The sequence below is a fragment of the Lissotriton vulgaris genome, chromosome 2_2, assembly GCF_964263255.1.
Source record: "Lissotriton vulgaris chromosome 2_2, aLisVul1.2, whole genome shotgun sequence".
Taxonomy (NCBI): Eukaryota; Metazoa; Chordata; class Amphibia; order Caudata; family Salamandridae; genus Lissotriton; species Lissotriton vulgaris.
This window is the reverse complement of record NC_141688.1, coordinates 297,529,363-297,553,488: the sequence shown is the minus strand read 5'-3', so window position 1 is coordinate 297,553,488 and position 24,126 is coordinate 297,529,363. Positions and strand designations below refer to the sequence as shown.

Genomic DNA, 24,126 nt, shown 5'->3' with positions numbered 1-24,126 from the left:
GTGCAATCATATGAAATTTCAGTTCAAATACAAATACATCTCCAACAGCTCCCCTTCCCACAAAATGACTGCTAAAATACAGCCGTACTGCCTCCTGCTTCTCTGTGCCATAGTGGTTGCTGGAGGCACTGAAAGAGACACTGCTTCAGGGCCTGGAAAATGACCAGATACATAGCCCTAACTTCCATTTAAAAAAAATATATAGCATCAGTTTCCTTACCTTTAACACTGGTCACTGGTGTTTGCTGGGTTGTAGCCGGGTCGGGTGAGAGAGCAGCAATGGAGGTTGGGGTCCTCTTGTTGTTTGCTGGAAAATTGCCCCAAAATGCGGTAATGTTTCAGGTTGTCAGGTGCTATAAATGAAAAGATAATAATTTATTTTTGAAACAGTAGGGTAATGAAACAAAGACTGTGGGGAAAAAACATAACGCTCCAATTTTTTCCTTGCAGTTTGCATCCAGCTCTTAGATGACAGTTAATAGCTCACTGTTGTATGTTAGGATTTTAACTTAGAAACTGCAAGTAACAAAAGGATCTCTCTGACAAAAGCAGTGCCTCACTGACCTATTTACATCATATGCATTTTGTGATCTGCATCAGGTATATATGTTCTTTGCAGCAGGCACATTAAGCTTCTGCGCTGCCGCCTGCTGCCAGTTCACTACTGGGACCACAAACATAGTCTGGCAGACTGCCAACGCTCCTTCATATATAGGCCAACAACTGATGTTTCTATTTTTTGTTTTATATAGCGAAGTAGACCCGAGACATCGGGCATCAGAGCGCTATACATGAGCACCAGTTTTGTAACATCACCATTATTGCCTAAATAAACATTAGAATAAAGCTTAAAATCCATGCCGGGGTAATGTGGCCCAACATTGTCAGGAATGTGAAAACCAGAAATCAGATGAAACCAGGCAAGACATTCAATGGCACAGTTATAATTATTGTAACTTTATTTCACTTGTAATGAAACCTACTTTATCATAAAGCACTCTGACATCTTTGGATAATGACCGCGATATGTAAAAATGAATAAATAAATAAATGAATAAGCACTGTGTTGGATTTATCAGTGAAGCAAACACTATCTTGGTAGCATTAAAGGATACAGGAGTGAAGGCAAAGCACAGGCGTGGATTCCATGCTCCAATCCTTGCCTGTGTAACTTGAGTCACGCTTGGGAGCAGAGCATGCTTGAGTGTAAGTTCAGCCACGGGATATGTGTGCACATTACACACATATAGTAACACCACAAACACTGTGAACTGCTGTCGCCTCATTACACACTGGAAATACACTGGAAATGAATCAGATATAAATTCTTAAAAAATCCGTTTTTTAAGTACCATCCACCCACATAGATGAATACATACCAAATAAAATGTCAAGGTAAATGACACTGCGGAAAAAATCTGGATTTTTAATGAGAAAAAAAAATCTGAAACTGGCCCAGAAACTCGCCTGTCAGACAGCCCCTCCGAGACTGCCTCTTGGCCTATAGGCCAGTCAGACCCTGGGCCTTTCCTTGCAGTTCAGTAAGGGTGCTCCCATTGGGGCATAGCTATGGCTGATTTGCATATATCTGTGTAGAGGCATAGTCAGGGTCACTGAAATTATGCAGAATAGGAGCACGAAATTATGTGGCAGGGTTCACTAAATTATGTGGCAAGAAAAGGCAAATTGTGCAGCATATACGGTACATTTGTTGATACTATTACTTAATTATTTTGTCATTTCTACTACACATGTTCATACTGTCTGGGCAAATATTTCACGCCATTAGTGCCAGTTTAACAACTAAACAAGGAAAAAGCAACCAAAAGATGACCAGTTAACCTTTGCAAAGGGACTTCCATTGCATGTGAACCCCGCTAGAAATGTGTGCGTAGCATAGTGTGCAGCCCGACTGGTATTGCGCTGCTTCTGTCCATTCAAACAGGTATTTAATACAACACTGTTACATTCCACCTATAACAAGTCAGGACTATTGTCTTTATCAATGGCTGTAAGTTGCATAAGATAAATGTACAACAACTATCACTTCGTTCTATATTGAAAATGCTGCTGACTCTTGTGGGCAAAGTTGTGGCGTAAGGCTAGAGCAGCCAACTTTCGAGGTGAGAAAAAAGAAGTCCGAAAGGCAGATTTACTAAAGTTGCACGACCTGGCTTTACATGGAATTCTAGCACCAAATGAAACCACGCACAGGCAGAGGGCAAGTGGATTATTGTAATATTTTGAACTGTAACGCACGTGTAATTTTTGAGGTATTACAAATGATATGTGGCTTGACCTGGGATGGTTGTCTGTGCACAAAATGTGAACGCAAATAATGTAACTCACGCAAGCCGCTAATAGTTCGCGTTTGCACTGTGGTGCAAAATATGGGCGTGGAGCTATTTTTAAAGCAAGTGTGTTTTATCCACATGCACCTCCTAGCAAAAACAGAGCTGCTCAATTCTCTTCTGGGTCTGCCAGTCCACTATGCATTTTCACTAATGGCTGCTTTACCGTATTTTCAGTCAATCTAGGCCACACTGCAATACACCAGGCAACGTAGCGAAAATATGGAGACTGCTTAGCCGGATGATGGAATGAAGTTTCGAACAGAGAACTCCACAAAATGAATTGTGCGCCAACACATGTTGCACTGACCAACCTTTTTTTAAACTCATATTTCTGTTTAAAGGAAAACACAAGCATTCAAATGATTGTAGATAGTGAGATAGTTTGCTGACTTTTCCAAGGGTTTGGCTGAAAGACCTTGTTCCAAAGTTGGGTCTTCAGGAAGGAGTGGCAAGTGACTTGGCTGTTACAGGTGCCGAGCAGAGTGCTGGAAAGTGGAAGATGTAAGAATGAAGCCAGAAGCTGGTGGTCTGTGAACATAAGGTACTATAAAGTGAAGGAGGATGAGGGCAACATAGCATGTTCTGTGTGACGCAATGAGGGCTTGAATCAATCCATGCCCGATTCATATAGCCGCCCGTATCGCCGACTATAGTCCCGTATCGCCGAGTCAAAAGCCTGCTCTATGTCTAGAAAGACCCAAGCATATTGGTGCTCTTCTAACACTGGGGCATGCATAACATGTCAGGCCGCGAATGTTTCGCAGTGTATTTCGACGCGGTATAAAGCCCAATTGGTCTGTATGGAACAACTGGGGTAGAAGTGACCGCAATCTAGCCGCCAGGGTGGGTCTCAGGAGCTTCAAGTCCACATTCAGCATAAAAAGCAGCCGGTATGAACTTGCCTCGAGGGGGTCTTCCTCTGCTTTGGTATTAGGACAGTGAACGCTTCGTTCATGGAATCCAGGAGCACCCCTCTCTTCAAAGCCTCATTGTACACCGGCAGCAGGCGGTCCACCAGTGTTCCCGCAAATGTTTCATATAATTCTGCATTTAGATGTGCCGGAAGACATAATTAATAGCCTTCTTAGTAAATACCATATTTTCCCCGATCTCGAAGTGCCATAACTAGGTGGATAGCCGTCTATGACCGAATCAGGTGTGCCAGTAGGTGACCTGATTTGTCCCGCTCCAACTTCCAGCACCTCTGTCCAGTATGGCGGATATGCCTCTCCAGGTGATCTCACAATTCACACACCTTATGCCTCTGCCTATCCCAAGCATGGCCTGGTCACTGGAAAGAAGGCTTTCCAGCCTCTCCAGTTCAGCCTCCTAGCGCTTTAAATCTCCTTCTACTGTACGACGTATGCCTACCGTGGTCGCGATGCCTAATCCCCTCAGGACTACCTCCGAGGTGTCATATTCCGTCACCCTATACCCAGTGCTATTTCAATTAAGTTCAAAATATTGTATTATGGCCCGGCTCCAACACCGCAGCCTGGAAAACCTGGTCAGCAGGGGCCTCCGCATTGAGCCTCCATAGTGGCACTCTCGGTAGGGGGCGCTCCAAAGCATAAGTAATCATGAGCGGGAAATGATCGGAGATATAGCGAGCTAGATAATATGCCTCCAATACTCTATGTGTGGCATCCGCATGGACCAGGAAGTAATCCAACCTTGCTGATGTGTTTAAACGGAAGTCCCGGAGCAATCCATATTAAAACCCCTTATGCATATCTGGAGTAGGATGTGGCCTAGAACTGTCCCCTCTAGCGTTTTTTCAATGATTTGATACAATCCCCTCATAAATGGGTTTCCTGCAGAAATGCCACAGCCATTCCATATCTCAGGACTCAGGAGGTAGGCAAAAACTCTATTATTTTTCACCGGAATATTGAGACGCCTCATGTTCCAAGTTAACATTTTATATCTAGGCCCCATCTGCACAGTACAACATTCAGTATGAAACTATAAACTAGTATGCTTATCTTGTGGAGCCCGTAACACAGTACTAAAATATGTTGTATATATATATATATATTACCTACTGGCGGTCGCCAGTAGGTAGTTATAGTTAGGACCTAGTTTCCATAGGAAATCCTCAACATTCTATTTGGAATAACTTTGGCCCTGGTGGATGAGTCTTTGCGAATTTCTCAAAGAAGATGCCTCGGTCCGCTGCGCTCCTTCCCTGAAAGTTTGGGGGGGATTGGTCAAGTGGGGGCTGAGATATAAGGGGGGTCCCAAAACGTGTTTTCTCCATGTTATTTTCCGTAGGACCTTTAGACTCGGCTACAGGTCGAACGGCTGAATGGATTTATAAGAAATTTGCCAAAACTGTAGAGTCTTGTTCGCAGATTACGCTTTTTTTGGTATGGTGTAAATCCGTTCAGTAGTTGTTGAGAAAATTAAAGTTAAAGTCAATTATATATCTATAGGCGCGCACACGTGCGCGCACCCAAGCGGCTGCGCGTGAGCGGAATTTTTTTTTGCTGCGTGACGTCTGTTAACGTTCGATTCGAAGGAATACAGGAAGTTTTGTCCGCCATTTTGTCACTGCGAGTAAATATATTGTTCATTTCAAAGCGTTGAAACATGGAAAGGGGAGAAGGTAGAGATTGTCTTGCTGCGTAGGTTTTCTCGGGGTGTGCAGTAAGGCCCTTGAGCGCGAAAAGATATATTTTTTTTCGGGAAAAAAATAACGGGGTGCGCGCACCCGGTCGCGCACACCTATTCACAAGAGTGTGAAAATGGAGATAAATCAGAAGTTTAAGTGCTTAGATATAAGGTGGCTCTGAAAAGAGCCCTTGTGTTAATTGAGTGTTTTCTGCATTTATAAGTAAGTACCGATGCAGAGCCTGATGTTGCAGAGGAAGATTCTGTTTCCCTCATTCGTGAAATGAACACCGTCTCTCCTATAGACGTCTTGCATGTGGTATCGCAAGTTGTTGTGGTAAATAGAACCCATGCTATAATCTCTGAGGAACGCAGAACCAGATTTATTTACATGTCTCCTTGCTTTCTCAAATTGTGCACAATGTTGATTGAACCAATTCCATTTCTGTCTTTGGCATATATTGGAATATACCAAGGCAGATCGAGGAAAAAGTGTCATCAATTGTCGAAAGGTGTCTTTTAGAAGCATTTCCAGACCTACCCCAGTGATTGTGCCTAGATCGTTCCCACCACAGTGCACAATTATAAGGTCTGGTTCTGGGAGATGCATAAAAGTTTTCACCAATGGAATCAATTGGTGACATTTCAATCCTCTTTTGGCAATCCATGTTATGTGTACATTTGGTAAGCCGAGATTGCAAATTCGTCTGCTTACTGCATATTTTTCACTCCAGTGAATATAACTGTGTCCTATTAGCCAGACCTTCATTTTCAAGGGATTTGTAGTCGTCCTCCGATCGGTTGTGGAAGTGGAATGGTAGTTAGAAGTTGAAATTCTAAATAAAGAAAAAGGAAGAGGCTGGGTGTGGTTTAAAAAATAAAAATGATTGGTTGATTGTAACAAGTGGAGATTGAACAGTACGTTCCATGTTAATGTTTATGTTAAACGAAAAGTACTATTGGGTGTGAAAAAACAAGACATGTAACAGAGCTGTGTATTGGCAGGAGTTTCTGGAGGGAAAATAGTGTTCTTAGTTTGTTGTAGAACGTTAAGACATGAACTTTTGACCTGTGCCTTCAGCAAGGTGCAGAATGAGGTGTAACCATGGAAACAGCCGGAGATGGCAGTTGGTGATGGGTTCACTCTTTGGTGCCTCTGCATCTGAGTCTGTTCTCTGGTGGCAGGCGGAGAACTGTTTGTTATTGTGGAGATGAAAGGGTGATAAGGAGAGAAATACGACGTAGCGTCTGGCCTGTAGAAGCGTGGGAGCAGTGATTAACTCTGAGTAAAGCGGAACTGTGTCGGTGCTTAGTAACAGTAAAAAAAAAATGTTAACAGTGGTATAACTGTCTTTACGGTGCGCGACCTACTAAGAAAGAGTTCACGGGCCGTAATTGGCTTGGAGGTTCTAGTATCAGTAAGTGAGCTCGAGAAAAGAAAACACTCAGGATTTTATTTATGAAGGCCTTGCGCCACCAGTGCGTTACTTTTTCCCATTTTAAAAAATGAGGCCCCGGCGGCGGAAGGTCTTTATAAATAAGGTCTTCAGTGCTACAGTTAAGGTTATGTGGAACCCATGAATAGTTTTTCAAAATGAAATCATTTCAGTTGAGATTATGGATTAAAAGAGAAACCGTGAATATTTGAAATGTTTATTTAGAAATGTACTGTTTTAAAGGCAAATCATTATGTAATATGAGTACATAAATTGCAAAAAACACAGTAATTGGTATTTTCAGTAGTACATGGAATACAAACGCTATAGTTGAAGAAAAATGAATATAGTTGGAAAAAAACATTGTACACTCTTATAAGGAAGTATATTATATTTTAATAAATGGAAGAAGGTCTCTGGCCTTTCAGTTTAGGAACGATATATGAAAATGCAAGTGGTTATACATCATTACTTTATGAATCAGCTGTCAAACAACACGAAATCATAATGTCCATTGTTAGTAAAGCAAATAGGTCTGTTCTTCAAAAGAAAATATGGAAAAGAACGTGAACGTATAGAAAACCAAAAGGAAATGAGGACGTCAATGGCTTGTATAAGAGTTATTGAAGCATTGTTTAGGCAAAATAGGTAGATTCTGCTTGTAACAGGAAATCAGTTTTATCATTTGAAAGTATGTCAGCTATCCAATGGAAAAGAGTAAAGCAGTACTGATGATCTGTTATAATCGGAGCCTCTTTTACCATCAGAGGGCAGGTCGGTGGGTTTTTGATGTAGCTCGCTGTTAGGAAAGAGTTAACCGTCCATTGTGTAGGCAAAGTATGCAGCAAGTGCCTTTAACATGAAATCACTGTTATCATCTGAAAACATGTCAGCCATCCAATTGAGAAGATGAAAGGAGCATTCATGATCTGTCATTATTGGAGCGTCTTTTACCATCATAGGGCAGCTCGGTGGGTTTTCGATGTAGCTCTCTGTTAGGAAATCTTGCGCCGCTGCGAATATATTCCAATGACCCAGAACTCCTTGTATCGCTGCAAAGGCCATAAACCCTCCGTTGTAACAAAGCTGTTCATGATCAAGTAACGGATTCATGAGGTGATTGTAATTCGGTTCAGGAGGTACCAAATTGCAGAGACATAAATCCAAGGCCCACGTGAAATCACAGCTCAGGCAATGAAATACAGGCTGCACACAGGTGAAATACGAATATCGAAATGATAATCGATATGAAGTATTCAAAGTTGAGAGTGGTAAGGTGCCGTAGTACAGAAGCATTCTCTGTCGAAATAGTTCTAAGTGGCCCGGCTCGTTTGCGAAGGCAGGAGGGACATCCATTTTGAATTTCCCAAGATGGTAAAGGAAACGGCGCAGCACCGCTGGTTGTATAGCAACTCCACAGAATTAGGTCGCCGGCTATGCAGTGGAGAGGAGCAGAATGACTTGATAAATTTTCTAGGAGTCTAGTCACTTATATATTGCTTAGTAGTTATCAAAAAAGTAGCCTGTCTTGAAGTGGAGGATGCGTTAAAAAATAAGGGAGTGATTTGAGGGAGTTGTAAAGCAAGGTCAATTTTTTTTTACATCAATGATGTTTTCTGTGAATGTTAGCTTAGTGAAAGATATGTGTGTGAGCAGATGCAACGTTCAGTTTTAAATGTGACAATGGCGGTCTTGTTCATGTCTTCCGATTCAAGGTCGGTATTCGCTGCCAAATATAAAGATGAAGAAACGCATGCGTGGGGTACATAGTCTGCATTCTTAAAGGAAAGCAAATGAAGGGTTATTTTTACCGCGTTAGCATTGTCGTTTAAAAAGTTATAGTGATTTCTATTATATGTTAAGAAAGTGTCACTGATGAAGACTGAAAATAAATCCTTATAAATGATAGGGACTGGTGTATTTTAGAAAAGGTGTGTAACATTACATGAATTGTGGAGAAAAAAAATAATGTAATTGAAAGTGTATGGTTTGAAAATGAAAAGTAGAGGTTTATAGTTCACGTTTTGAAAGCAGTTCTAGAGGGTCAGATGAAAGTGTATGGTTTGAAAATGAAAAGTAGAGGTTTATAGTTCACGTTTTGAAAGCAGTTCTAGAGGGTCAGATGCATGATAGATTTATAAAAAATAGAACATGTTTTTAAATAGTATTATGGAAAAAGTATGTGTCTTTATGTACTATTTACATTATCTGCCTGTTGCGTATTCTTTGAGTTTTAGTTATCCTGTGTCTTATAAGTTTTCTAGGGGCGGTTTGAGGTTCATGGTGGGTTTGGGCAGGGAGGGTAGGTTGGGGGTTTGTAATAGGGGGTCCGGGTGGGGTGGAGTGCGGAGTTTAGTGAAAAGTGAGGGGGGCGGGGAGTTACGGTGTTTGGTAATGGAGCAGAGTGAGAGGACGCCACATTTGTGTTATGGGGTGCCACGGAAATATGTATTTATTCTCAGAGGTTTATTATATTAAGGATATATATCAACATGGGGGCTCTTGTCGTTTTGTGGTTCTGTGCATGTTTATAATGCTGGCCCTGTAGTTTTTGTTTATGGACCTTATTACGACACACAGGGGAGGTACGTTGCACACTTGGAGATCAGAGACTTAGGAAATAAAACTTTATAATTGTAAGGATCAAAGCGATAGAAATCGCCCGTTGTCGGTGTAAAAAATATGACCGCTATTGGTGGTATTTTCTACGGTGTTAGTGCTCGAAGGAGAATAGTAACATATATGTGAAAGCAAATTGTGTAACAGGCTCAGCATTTCACATTATCGCGTGAAAACAAAAGTTGCTTTTACATAGCAATAAGTCTCTTATAATTAAGGGGCGGAGTGTATATAGTGCTATTTAGTACTCTGCTATGTGATTGATGTTGAATATTTCATAAGAGGAGGCTTTAAAAGTTTTCCGATAAAGTAGTTTTCTAGGGAAGTGGGTGGAGTGTTCCGTGTAAATTGCAGAATAGAAACTAGTAAGAACCAATTGGAAGTGTTGTTTTAAAGTCACATGACTGCACATGCGTGTCTCGACGCCTGTATGCGATAGGTGGGTGCGCGCACCCGGTTGCGCACTATACGAAAGCGGCGAGAAAATATCAGCTAATATGCTCTTGAAGCTTGTTTTGGTACAAAGAGTTAGTTCTGAAAAGAACATTTTTTTTTTCTTTTTTTGGAAACCAGTGTTATGATGCTTTTGATTTCTTAAAGTTGGTACGACATTTTTCAGTATGTTATACTATCCAAATAAAGTGAAGAAATTTAACTTTTCTTGGAGCATTTATGACTCTCAATTTTGTGTTTAATTAGAGTAAAGCTTTGCTCTCCGTATACAAGAAGTTCTCCACAGTTGTTGCATTTTATGTGCACCTTCGCCAGACATGGTTTCAAGTCCATTTCAGCACTCGATGGAGATACAGGTCGTCCACCGGAAGATGTGATGATTACTTCTGATGGTAATAGCGTGGCCTCCGTTTTTCTTGTCAAAGGTGGTCGCTCATTTTCATCAGATTCGGAAGATGAATGCGGAACGGTAGCCATTGTACCGAAGTCTTCGGGAAGATGTTTGACGTTGTTGTCTCTTGAGAGTAGAAAAGAAAGTGATGGAAGTGGGTGGAGTGCTGCGTGTAAATTCCCGAATAGAAACTACCAAGAACCAATTAGAAGTGTTGTTTAGAAGTCACATGACTTCACATGGAAGTGTCAGGTCCTGTACGCGATAGGAGGGTGCGCGCACCCGGTCTCGCACTAAAATAAAGCGGCGAAAAACCATCTTATAATATGCTCTTGGAGCATGTTTTGGTGGAAAGAGTTAGTTCTGAAAAGAACTTTTTTTTTTTTTTTGATGCTTTTGATTTCTTAAAGTTGCTACGACATTATTCAGTATGTCATACTATCCAAATAAAGTGAAGAAATTTTACTTTTCTTGGAGCATTTATGACTCTCAATTATTTGTTTAATTAGAGTAAAGCTTTGCTCTCCGTATACAAGAAGTTCTCCACAGTTCGTGCATTTCATGTGTACGTTCGCCAGATATGGTCTCAAGTCCATCTCAGCACTCGATGAAGATACAGGTCGTCCACCGGAAGATGTGCTGATTAGTTCTGATGGTAATAGCGTGGCCTCCGTTTTTCTTGTCAAAGGTGGTCGCTCATTTCCTTCAGATTCGGAAGATGAATGCGGAACGGTAGCCATTGTACCGAAGTCTTCGGGAAGATGTTCGACGTTGTTCTCTCTTGAGAGTAGAAAAGAAAGTGATGGAAGTGGGTGGAGTGCTGCGTGTAAATTCCAGAATAGAAACTACAGAGAACCAATTAGAAGTGTTGTTTAGAAGTCACATGACTTCACATGCAAGTGTGAGGCCCTGTACGCGATAGGAGGGTGCGCGCACCCGGTCTCGCACTAAAATAAAGCGGCGAAAAAATATCTCATAATATGCTCTTGGAGCACGTTTTGGTAGAAAGAGTTAGTTCTGAAAAGAACTTTTTTTTTTTTTTTTGGGAAAGAAGTGTTATGATGCTTTCGATTTTTTAAAGTTGCTACTACATTTTTCAGTATGTAATAGTTTGAAAATGAAGTGAAGAAATGTATCTTTTCTTGGGGCATTTGTGACTTTCAATTTTGAGTTTAATAAGAACGAGGCTCTGCTCTCCATACAAAAGAATTTCTGCACACTGGTTGCATTTCATATGCACCTTCGCAAGATATGGTCTCAAGTCCATCTCAGCACTCGATGGAGATACAGGTCGTACACCAGAAGATGTGCTGGCCACCTCTGATGGTAATAGCGTGGCCAGGGCTCTTGTCGATGCTTTTGCATAATGCTCAGGATGCCTTTGTTTAACATGCCGCTGCATGGTGTGTATAGAAAAGGAATATTTTCTATTTGGATTTCCCCTTGAGAGCTCCGAATTGCATATCGTGCAGGTTACTTTTGGCGCATTCACTTTATTTTGATCTTCAGGATAAGTAAAAAATTGCCAAATGAAAGATTCCTTTTTTCTTCTTAACGGTGGTCGCTCATTTCCTTCAGATTCGGAAGATGAATGCGGTAGGGCAGCCATTTCAGCAAAGTCTTCTGGAAGATGCTCGACGTTGTTGTCTCTTGAGAGTAGAAAAGATTGTGAGGAAAGTGGGTGGAGTGCTTTGTGTAAATTCCAGAACAGAAACTAGTAAGAACCAATTGGAAGTCTTGTTTTCAAGTCACATGACTTTACATGCGCTTCTCAGGACGTGTAGGCGGTGACACTATCTAGTTACGAACGTGATTACATACTTAGGAACTAGCATTCAAAAAAACTATGAAATTCACTGAAAAAACCATAGGTTTTACACACGTTATAGTTAGGAAGTAGCATTTGAAAAACCTATGAAATTCACTGAAAAAACCATAGGTTTGACACCAGTTATAGTTAGCTGGAAATTTTACTGACATAAAACCAATGAAATTCCACGTTATAGTTAGTTGGACTCACTATAACTTGCGCGTGTAATGCACTGCTGATGACATTACATATTACATCACTCATGACATGGTCAGTGACATCACTTATGACACGATCCAGTGAATGTGTGTCTTTCTAAAAAATAAATATGTTTTATATATGTATATGTAAAGGTCGAGGGAAGAATAAATGTTTAAATTATTGTCTTAATGAATGTTTTTTTCAAAAAGAAATGATTGGATAACTGGCTTATTAAGTGTACCTTAGTGAATACATATATTAGCGAGTAATGTTTAAATATTTAAATATATGTATCAGTGTTTCACTTTGTGAATAAGTGGCTGCATGGGTTGATGAGTACCTACATGTGTAGGTATTTGGGTTCTTAGATGTTTTTTTAGTATCAGTATGAGTGTTTCTATGGTTTTGTGGGGGTATTACTAATCACATAGATGCATGAATGACTAACTCTCTCTTTGTATGTGTTTAGAAGACACCATATGTGCAGGACTGTATGGGTGGTTGAGTGTGTATATGTGTGTGTTAGTGAGTGAATGCCTGCCTCACTAGTGTCTTTATCAGTAACGAGATATGTTTTAATTTAGTATATGTGAGTATTGATATATATAAGTCAGTATATGTGAGACTAAGAGATACAAAGAGTTCCTGTTTAAATAAGTATGTGTTTCTATAAGTGATTGTTTAAGAGAGTAAGTATGTATAAGTTTCTTTAGAAGTAACGTGGTAGTGTGTGTATAGTTTTATATGCAAATATATGGATGTTCAATAGTTTATTTGCATGTGTGAGTATGTGTGTGAGTAACATTTGGATGATTGTCGGTGTGTAACAGGATATATAGGTGTATCACTACATATGATGAGTGAGTATATGTATGACTGACTATATAGAACTGTTGGTGAATGAGAGAATGTGTATATAGATGGTGGAATTACTGAATTGGTTGTTGTAACTGGTATGGGTATCTCCATTTTTTTGAAAATGTTAATTTCTATTTTCCAATATGTGTTTTAAGGGTTACATTACACTTAAAGGAGGTCTGTCATCAGTGATGTCATAAGTGATGTCACTGACCATGTCATGAGTGATGTAATATGTAATGTCATCAGCAGTGCATTACACGCGCAAGTTATAGTGAGTCCAACTAACTATAACGTGGAATTTCATTGGTTTTATGTCAGTAAAATTTCCAGCTAACTATAACTGGTGTCAAACCTATGGTTTTTTCAGTGAATTTCATAGGTTTTTCAAATGCTACTTCCTAACTATAACGTGTGTAAAACCTATGGTTTTTTCAGTGAATATATATATATATATATCTTAAGCCGCCCGTGCTAAGGCTTACTCTTGCAGTACACGTGATTTTCAGAAATACTAAAACCCATGGAGGGTGCGTGTGTGTGTTCCTCGAGGAATTCAGAAGAGTGGGGTCGAGGAGAAGGGCCCGGGACATGGGGGAGAAGCGAAGGAGAGAAACGGGTGAAGGTCAAGGATAGGAGACAAAAGGAAGACAGTAGACAGAGACTGGAGAGCTGTACTCACATCGATCAAACACTATAGAAGAATGAGACTCCACTCCGGAAAGAAAGGCGGCGGCGTCAGGCAATCAAAGGCGCTGTTGTGTCTCTACTCCACACACCACAAGGTCCACGAGGCGAGTGAACCGTTACCTGAACCGGATGCAACGACACTGCAGCGCCGCGCGCCGCAAATGGCCAATCACTGCATGACTACATTAAGTCAGAGACAGTGATTGGCCATTGTGCAGGGCGGCTGAGCCACCCACGCTCGGCATCCAATATGGATTGCCCCTGCTGTGCTGCGCGGTGACCGGCCAATCCTGGCGCTGCATGCAACGCCAGGATTGGCTTGGAGGGCCCACTAACTGCTCGCCCTGTCGCCCTGTCGCCCGTTTGCTGCCAGGGGCTGCCGCATGAATAAACCTGCACCCCCCCCCCTACTACTAGGGCCCTGGGGACTTTGGTGCGCATGCGCGGGCAAGTTGCTGCCCGAAGCATACATGCGGGAATTGGAAAACAACTTTGAATAGAATAGAGACTTGTCATCGTTGACTCACTGTTAATCACCACACCAGCCCGCCCCCCCTGCGCACTCCCGTTTCAGTCGGGTGCTGCCCGGCGGTGCCGGATAAATATTGTGCTAATATTTAAAATACACACAGTGAGTAAAAACATTTATTTTAATTATTTTATATCCGCTCTCTTGGCTTTTAAAGCCAAAAAAGCAGAGATAAATCACTTGATAATATGCCCCCTAGTCCCATATCGGAGGGGATCGCTTCCTAAATGGCACGGCTGTAACAAACTCTACACTCCATAACAGGCCCTCAATGCTTAAATATCTCACATATCAAGCCGAGCGCCTCTCTGAGTGAGTGGGCCGCCAGTTTGTCCCGGGGGCGGCGACTCTATTTCTCTGACCTCGTGTTTATATCCTGCTGGCGCTTATTCTAAGGGAAATATTGCTCGCCGGTGTGAAACACGATTTAGGAAGCTGTTCTGAAAAAAGGCATCTTATTACTGATTTCAGCCGCTTGAGTTCTTTAACCAGAGGCCCCCCAAGTCTGGCGATAGCACCACCGAGACCCGGCTGGGATGTTTTTCCTACTCTCTTGTTGCATAGGTAATTTTACTCCATGTAATTTTTCATGTTTTTCAGTTCCTCCAAGTATGTGGTAAATTAATTTCCAGTAGATCTGAGGTCATCACAATATGTTATCGAGGACATTAGGATGCAATTAAATTAATGCCTTGAGATTTGTGGTTAAAAATAAAAACAGCGATATTTGTGCCAAATAAGGGGGTACCCTTGGGTTTAGCGGGACGTGGGCCGCTTCCACGCGCATTTGTTTATTTCTCTTGGCAGAAATTACATTTTTTTCTGGGACCAGCCACACTCTGAGGGGGGCCATCCTCGAGGGGGTTCATGCCAGAATCAATGCCCAAAAACATCACACCAACGAGGACGTTTCCTTGGCATTTAAACTCTGGTTTTACCTGGATTACCACACAATTAGAAGAGGGTGTTAATATTTGCACCCTCCAGTGGACTGTTTTTATTTCACTTTCTCTTTGCAAAGCTGGCATGGTTTGGGTTGTCCTTGGTTTAATCACTGAAATGGCGGAGAGGGTGAATGAGTGCCCGGGGCTCCTTTTTATTCTGCTGCTCCAACCATTGTCTTAAAATAAACTTCTTTCCTTAACCATATATGTCCAAGTTCTTTTAGGCAATGTTTTTTATATTAATCAGGGCTAGGCTGCTTTCCCAACAACAACGTTTAACAAAAACTCCTAAAGAAACAAACAGTACAGGCAAAGCCAAAAAAATGGGGGATAGCCAAAAGACTGGGGGATAATGCCAGATCGGTTGGATTTGCCAGTGCTTACTGGTAGTACGGTGATATCATTTATACTCTTATGTCATGTGGTTACACACCAGATCGGGTGCCTTCCCATTTTCATCTGCCCCCTTGGAACATAACAGAACACGTGTATTTGTAAAGCGCACGTTCACCCCTACCAGGGTATCTTGGCACTGTTCCCAACTCAGTGGTACTGATTTTATTGATCTCAGAAGGATGAAAGGCTAAGTGAGCCCGACATTTTTCGAACATGTCATGGCAACTCATCCTGCTCTGAAAGAAGCCATGTAGCCTGCAGCCCATTAGAAAAATGCAAAAACAAATCAATGGCCAGGCCGGCCCTGTAAGATTCCCTGTCTGGCTGCCAGTGCAGCAGACTCCTGTGTTGTGTATATGCCTCTATGTCTTTAGCATTAATGTTTCCCTGTCTAAATTTAAATTGTGGGGTTTCCTGTTTGTCGTGACGGAGAGGTTGGGATCCGACAGTGTGGGCGACTGACAGTAGGGCAGTAGGACCCTGTGGGTCCTCAGGCAGAGTGACCAGCTCACCGGACACCAGATCCGGTGGCAGGGACAGGAAGGGGCGGACAATGACCAGGACAGAGACGGGGACGGACGTGGGGACGAGCAACTGCATGATGTAAGAATAAAGAAGATTGAAACTAACCTGTGTCCTGTGTATGGTGTACACCCCTGCGCACAGCATGGACACGACAACTGGCGACGAGGGAAGAAACGATCGCCACGACGTGCGAGGAAAATCGTCGTGTGTGGATTAGGATCATGGAAAAATCAAGGTGACGCCAGGAGCTGCACGGGAGCCCACCTCGATCAGCGTCCTACACAGAGTGACAAAGCGCGGTAAGGAGCGCTCAGGAGCAGCGGAGCAGCGTTAGTGGCGAGCAAAGTTGTGAGGCGATCGCGCTCGCGCGTTTAAACGCGAAATCTCGCGAGACGTGGAAATACGGGCGGCCATCTTTGGATCAGGCAGAATAGGCCAATGGGAGCACAGCAATAACGTGGCGGCCATTTTGAAGTCAGGAAAGCGAGATTTAGAGCTCGAAATTTCGCGAGAACAAGGGGCGGCCATTTTAGATGGGACAAACATACTAATAGCAAGAAGAAAAGGACAGCGGCCATTGCAAGGGCAGGCAAGAAAAGAAAAGAGCAGGAACACAAAGAAAAGTGAAGAATACAGGGGAGAAAACAAAGAGAGATCGCCCAGAAGCAAAGAATAACTAACATATCAGGAAGAAGAAAAAGAATAAGAGGCACAACAAAGAGTGTCACAGTAACAGGAATACTACAAAAGAACAGAAAGGAGAAGAAAAAGAAAACAAAAGGACAAGAAAAACAAAGAGAAGGATAAGAATAACAGAAAAAAATAAATAAATAAATAAATAAAAGGACAAGGAAAAAGGGGACAAAAGAGAAAAGAAAGTAGAAAAAGTTAAATCAAAGCACAACACAAGAAGAAGAAGAAGACGAGAAAGACGATAAAAGGTAAACACAAGAAGACAGAACAGATAAAAAGAAGAAGGCGAGAATGGCAGATCCAAAGCCCAGCGCGCAATACAGGAGACGAAACAAGGACGAGAAGAAAAGACAGAAAGAAAAGGAAAATAAGAATGGAAAAGGTCTGAAAAGAGAAAGAAAATAAAAGTTTGAGTGAAGAATAAAGGATAAATAAAGCGCAAAAAGGGCGCACAAGTGAAAAAGGGCAACAAGAGAAAGAAAGAAGACAGTGCAATAAGAAAAAGGAAAACAACAAGTGAAAGGAAGAGAAAGGACATAAAGAAAAAGACAAATCGACAAAGAGAAAAGAAGAAAATAAAGAGAAAAGAAGAAGAAAAGAAGAAAGAAGATAAAGAGATAAGAAGAAAATATAGAGAAAAAAAAAAAGATAAAGAGATAAGAAGAAAATAAAGAGGAAGAAAGAAGATAGAGATAAGAAGAAAATAAAGAAGAAGAAAGAAGATAAAGAGATAAGAACAAAAATAAAGAGAAAAGACAAAGAGAAAGGAAAGACATAAATATAAGAATAAGACACAGGAAGGATGCAAAGATAAGAAAACAAGGAAATACAGAAGAAGACTAGAAAAGCCCAGAAGAGGCCGAACAAGAAAAGAAAAAAAGGACGAATAAGAAAGAAGTAAAAAATAAAAAATAAAATAAAGTAAAGGCCAGAGATAAGGCCAAATAGAGGAAAAGACAGAAAAAGAGAAATAACAAAGGAAAGAGGGACACAGACCACCAAAGAAACAGAAAAGAGAAAAGGAGAACATAGAAGAAAAGAAAACAAAAGGAAAGACACAAAGACAAAGAAAATAAAATGGGTAAAAAGGAGCAACGTGACAGGACTTTGGCGCAGGAGAAACAACAACAAAAGGAAAGGATAAAGACATACAATGAGCAGAGCGGACAGGCGCTACCAAGGAAGATCAAGGCAAGGGACACTGCACGGCCAGGACCAAAGGTGGTGAGACAGAAAGAAACAATATCGATATTAAGACAACCGGTTCTCCAAAGATTCACTGGCGGTGACGAAAGTGAAATGATTGATGATAATGGCTGTCTCCGACCGACAACAAACAACAAGGAAAAGATAGCGTGTCAAGGAGCTAAAGGCGGATGAAGAAGAAATGGCAGCGGCAACTGCAGCCACATAGAAGGAGGAAGATAGAGGACAAGGAAGCGATGGAGACACTAGATCACGAAGGACATTCAGTAAATAACAGAGACTCATTGAAGAGATGTAGAGTGACAAGCTCTCTCTCTCTCTCTCTCTCTCTCTCTCTCTCTCTCTCTCTCTCTCTCATTCTTTCACCTTCATCAATATAACTGTGAATGAGGACTATGATAATTGTGTCACGAACTTTTGTTTGCAACAAGGGGGGAGATGTCGTGACGGAGAGGTTGGGATCCGACAGTGTGGGCGACTGACAGTAGGGCAGTAGGACCCTGTGGGTCCTCAGGCAGAGTGACCAGGTCACCGGACACCAGATCCGGTGGCAGGGACAGGAAGGGGCGGACAATGACCAGGACAGAGACGTGGACGGACGTGGGGACGAGCAACTGCATGATGTAAGAATAAAGAAGATTGAAACTAACCTGTGTCCTGTGTATGGTGTACACCCCTGCGCACAGCATGGACACGACACTGTTCTTAGCATAGCTGTAGGGAGTGTGTAAATTAATTTGCATTCAAGTTGCGATGAAATGATGTCTTTCCAGACGTATTTCCAATCCTACAGCTGTAAGTGGGCAACCTTACAAGCGACATCAGTTTGATACCTGCTAATGTTTTGCGATGGACTCAAAGCAACGGGTCAGTATCACTGATAGACAAGGCCACTAGAAATATGTGGCAGGAAAGGCCCAAACTATCTGCAATGTTGACTAAATTATGTGGGGGAAAGAAGGCAAATTATGCAGCTTAATACAGCACATTTCATGACATTATTACTTTATGATTTTGTCATTTGTACCCCGTTAACACTGTCTTAGCAAAGGTTTCACCCCATCAGTACCACTTTAAAACTCAAATACAGCAACAAGCTACTGAAAGGGGACCAGTCAACCATCGAGGAGAGCCTTCTATCGCGCTGCAACACGTCGCTGCATTCTAAGTAACCTTTGTTCTGTTTCAGCTAGAAACACATTTCTTATTTATTTATACCATTTATAAAGCGCACTGTTACCGAGCGGTGTCCTGGCGCTGAAATGATATCTCCCCTAGGTGACAGTCGGTTTCTAAAGGCCAAAAAGCCAGGTTTTAATATTTTCCTGAAGGCCTTCAGGTTTGTACTTTGCTCCAGGGCCAAGGGCAGAGCATTCCAGGCGGAGGAAGCTCCAGAGATGAAGATTCTGCCTCCCCATCGTGCTTTCCTAATCTGTTAAAATTTGCAAATGATGCAGCAGATGTTGGATTATGAGGCAAATCCATAATCATACAAGAACACTCTAACTGCAGAAGCACATAATTCCACTAGCCCGGCTCATAGATATATATAAAGTGCAAAGTTGTCCAATGTCCCTGCAGATTTTGCCAGGTGGTTGTAAACAGTCAGTGAGGCTGGGATGAGCTAACAAAATGTTCAAGGCATAGGACGGCACGGGGTGTAATATATGACTACGGTCTACACATTTTTAGGACTTGCCAAAGTCAGCGCATGCATTGTCTTTAGCAAGACATATTGAATTATAGACAGCGATCCCTAAACAGTCACAAGAGACATGAGACCTGGGAAGAGGAGCTGGACACTGCGGCACGGTGAGCTATAGAAGCTGGACACTGTGGCACCGTGAGTTATAGAAGCTGGATACTGCGGCAAGGTGAGCTATAGAAGCTGGACACCGCGGCACAGTGAGTTATAGAAGCTGGACACTGGCGCACCGTGAGTTATAGAAGCTGGAAACTGCGGCACAGTGAGTTATAGAAGCTGGACACTGCGGCACCATTGAGTTATAGAAGATGGCCACTGGCGCACCATGAGTTATAGAAACTGGACACTGCAGCACAGTGAGTTATAGAAGCTGAACATGCAGCACAGGGAGTTATGGAAGCTGGACACTGCCGCACCGTGAGTTATAGAAGCTGGACACTGTGGCACAGTGAGTTATAGAAGCTGGACACTGCGGCACGGTGAGCTATAGAAACTGGACACTGCGGCACAGTGAGTTATAGAAGCTGGAAACTGTGGCACAGTGAGTTATAGAAGCTGGACACTGCGGCACCATTGAGTTATAGAAGATGGACACTGGGGCATAGTGAGCTATAGAAGCTGGACACTGCGGCACAGTGAGTTATAGAAGCTGGACACTGCAGCACAGGGAGTTATAGAAGCTGGACACTGCAGCACAGGGAGTTATAGAAGCTGGACACTGCCGCATCGTGAGTTATAGAAGCTGGACACTGCGGCACAGTGAGTTATAGAAGCTGGAAACTGCGGCACAGTGAGTTATAGAAGCTGGACACTGGCACACCGTGAGTTATAGAAGCTGGACACTGGCACACCGTGAGTTATAGAAGCTGGAAACTGCGGCACCGTGAGTTATAGAAGCTGGACACTGCGGCAAGGTGAGCTATAGAAACTGGACACTGCGGCACAGTGAGTTATAGAAGCTGGACACTGGCGCACCGTGAGTTATAGAAGATGGACACTGGGGCATAGTGAGTTATAGAAGCTGGACACTGCGGCACAGTGAGTTATAGAAGCTGGACACTGCGGCACCGTGAGTTATAGAAGCTGGAAACTGCGGCACAGTGAGTTATAGAAGATGGACACTGCAGCACAGGGAGTTATAGAAGCTGGACACTGGCGCACCGTGAGTTATAGAAGATGGACACTGGGGCATAGTGAGTTATAGAAGCTGGACACTGGGGCACAGTGAGTTATAGAAGCTGGACACTGCGGCACGGTGAGCTATAGAAACTGGACACTGCGGCACAGTGAGTTATAGAAGCTGGAAACTGCGGCACAGTGAGTTATAGAAGCTGGACACTGCGGCACCGTGAGTTATAGAAGCTAGACACTGCGGCACAGTGAGTTATAGAAGCTGGACACTGCGGCACAGTGAGTTATAGAAGATGGCCACTGCAGCACAGTGAGTTATAGAAGCTGGACACTGCGGCACTGTGAGTTATAGAAGCTGGAAACTGCGGCACAGTGAGTTATAGAAGATGGCCACTGGCGCACCATGAGTTATAGAAGCTAGAAACTGCAGCACAGTGAGTTATAGAAGCTGGACACTGCGGCACCATTGAGTTATAGAAGATGGACACTGGGGCATAGTGAGCTATAGAAGCTGGACACTGCGGCACAGTGAGTTATAGAAGCTGGACACTGCGGCACCGTGAGTTATAGAAGCTGGAAACTGCGGCACAGTGAGTTATAGAAGATGGACACTGGCGCACAGGGAGTTATAGAAGCTGGACACTGCCGCACCGTGAGTTATAGAAGCTGGACACTGCGGCACCGTGAGCTATAGAAACTGGACACTGCGGCACGGTGAGTTATAGAAGCTGGACACTGGCGCACCGTGAGTTATAGAAGATGGACACTGGGGCATAGTGAGTTATAGAAGCTGGACACTGGGGCACAGTGAGTTATAGAAGCTGGACACTGCGGCACGGTGAGCTATAGAAACTGGACACTGCGGCACAGTGAGTTATAGAAGCTGGAAACTGCGGCACAGTGAGTTATAGAAGCTGGACACTGCGGCACCGTGAGTTATAGAAGCTAGACACTGCGGCACAGTGAGTTATAGAAGCTGGACACTTCGGCACAGTGAGTTATAGAAGATGGCCACTGCGGCACAGTGAGTTATAGAAGCTGGACACTGCGGCACTGTGAGTTATAGAAGCTGGAAACTGCGGCACAGTGAGTTATAGAAGATGGCCACTGGCGCACCATGAGTTATAGAAGCTAGAAACTGCAGCACCATTGAGTTATAGAAGATGGACACTGGGGCATAGTGAGCTATAGAAGCTGGACACTGCGGCACAGTGAGTTATAGAAGATGGACACTGGGGCATAGTGAGTTATAAAAGCTGGACACTGTGGCACCGTGAGTTATAGACTAGGATCCCTTACAATCAAAAGTGACACGAGATCTGGGAGGAGGAGCTGGACACTGCTGCACGGTGAGGTATAGACAGAGATCCCTTACACTCAAAAGAGACACTAGACCGGGGAAGAGGAGCTGGACACTGCAGGAGCGTAACACAGACCCCTGCAGCCCCCATGTTGTAGGCTTCAAGTCAAAATATACCAGATTTGTGGGCGGTGGGGCAAAGTGGTAGGTGGCGGGCCGAGCGGCCAGGGGGGGCCCCTTCATGTATTTCGCAGGAGGGCCCCCTCAAGTTTTGTTACACCGTTGTCTGCGTGCTAGTGAAAACATTTTGTGTGGAAATGGACATCTTCTTATACAAAAACAATCACAAAAGGTGTTTCCTCTTTTCATGTGTGCTGCTGAAAGGAGCACACATAGAAAGAGGAAAAAACGAGATGAAAATAAAAAATACTTCTCCTGGTTGCGCATCCCTATGCTAAGTTTACGAAAGGGTGTAAATCTGGGAATAAGGTAGGAGCCATGGGTGTTGCGTGGGAAAACCTACAGCAACACCCATGGCACTCCCCTTTCACACAAAATAGGTTGCATATTTACATGTACACGAAAAGCCACACAGGGTTGCTTTACGTGTGCTTGTAAATATGGGTCAGCAAAATGGGCCGCCGGTGCGTCACAAAAAGTGATACATTGGTGGTGCAAATGGCTTATATATCTGCTTCACTCTATTTAGGGTTGGCCTCCCGAAGCAGATCTGCCCCACCTGTGTCTACCATGGGGAACATTGCAAAACTGGGCAGGCAAAGACAACAGTGGTCTCCATGGCTGGGGGGACACCCTGCGCGTCAGGGACATTGGTTTTGTTTATTTTTTATTGGAAATAAATCTCTGCTTTGGGGGCTAGTTTGTGAGGAGCAAAAAATGATTCTGCTACAATTGTTATATCTAATTAGGATGGGTGGTCTGCCATGGCATAGGTGGAGAAGGTATCTCTGCAGCCTCTGCAGCCTCTATGCACAGACTGGGGGGGTCCGATTGACCCCAAAAGTGCTGCTGACCAACTCTATGATAGGACAGCTCAATTATTCACGAAAATAGTAAAATTCATTGATCTTTGAAATTATTAAATAATATGCAAATAATCATCACAGTAAATTTGCATTGTACATACTCATTAAGTATCATGAAATCCTGTGTGAATCCTGCTTTTCAGTCAATGAACAAGTCACACTTCAACAATTTATTTGTGTTTTCCAACGATTACTTGCAGTAAAAGCCTAACAGCAGAGACGCTGATAAGCCACAGCTCCCCAGAGGTTCATGATTCCAGGAGTACATCTGTTCCACATGAAGAATGGGAGGAGGATTTAAGTACTGCATTGGATTCTCTATGAGTCTCAGTTCTGGTCGTCCAGTTTCTCTCTCTTGTTGAACTTGTGTCATTTGTTCTGTTTCTTGTTGTAGCCAGAGAATGTAATGGCCACATATATTAAGAGGCAGGTCAAAAACGTTGGTTGCCAATGGTAATTCGAGAGTTTGCAACCTGGCTGACATCTGAGCCCTAGTTCGACACAGATAAATCCGATGGTGAATAACACTAAGTGTGAAATATTGTGGTAATATGAAGTGAAATAAATACATGAACTAAAGTCTTGACTCTTTTTGCAGATGATGTATCATAGAACCAGTATTATATGAGTACAGTGGCGGTCCTGCCAAGTATCACGCATCTGGTGTTAGAATAACACATTACTGCAAATTTTGCCACATCACTGCAAGCCTCAAATAAATCACACATATGATATGAGCAATGGCGACCACTTGCTAAGTTTTCTTTGAATGTCTCCTGGCATCAGGGACTGTGCCCTGCCTCCTTGTTCTACTCATCCAATCAGGAGGATCAGCACGGCAAATCAATCCTTAAGCTGACCTTGGTGTGTGCTGTGCCCTCTGATTGGAGCACACCTTTGAGGACTGCTGTTGTGCCTGAACTCTGGGTTTTCAATGGACTGTGGAATGGGATGGGTATTTGAGGATGTGGTGGCCTTTGTGGTAGTTGTGCTGAGGTGCTGGTGGTCACTGCATCTCTTCTCCTACTGAATGAATAAAAGGAAAACTCACCTTAACTTGTGGTTCAATCTTCATTTCACCGGTGAAGAGTGGGAGTCAAGACCTGGAGTGTTCTCATTCTGTTGCAACCGGTAGCCTGCCACTGCATTCTGCTGGGCCTCTGCGCTCCTGTGTACTTCATCTACAGCGCCTTCATTAACAGGTTGAAATGTGGTGTCTTCCCCTG

General features: G+C 43.0%; 1 protein-coding gene across 2 annotated transcripts in view; it reads left to right on the top strand.

The window, feature by feature from the left end:
• The window catches only part of LOC147729335 (embryonic protein UVS.2-like), a 222,306-nt gene extending 198,827 nt beyond the window's left edge, over window positions 1-23,479 (top strand). For both annotated transcript variants that reach the window (XM_086959621.1, XM_086959620.1), the window contains exon 13: window positions 23,101-23,479. In XM_086959621.1, the coding sequence (XP_086815747.1) occupies window positions 23,101-23,111 (11 nt within the window). In that variant the 3' untranslated portion in view covers window positions 23,112-23,479. The remainder of the gene's footprint in view (window positions 1-23,100) is intronic.
• Window positions 23,480-24,126: the final 647 nt, after the last annotated feature.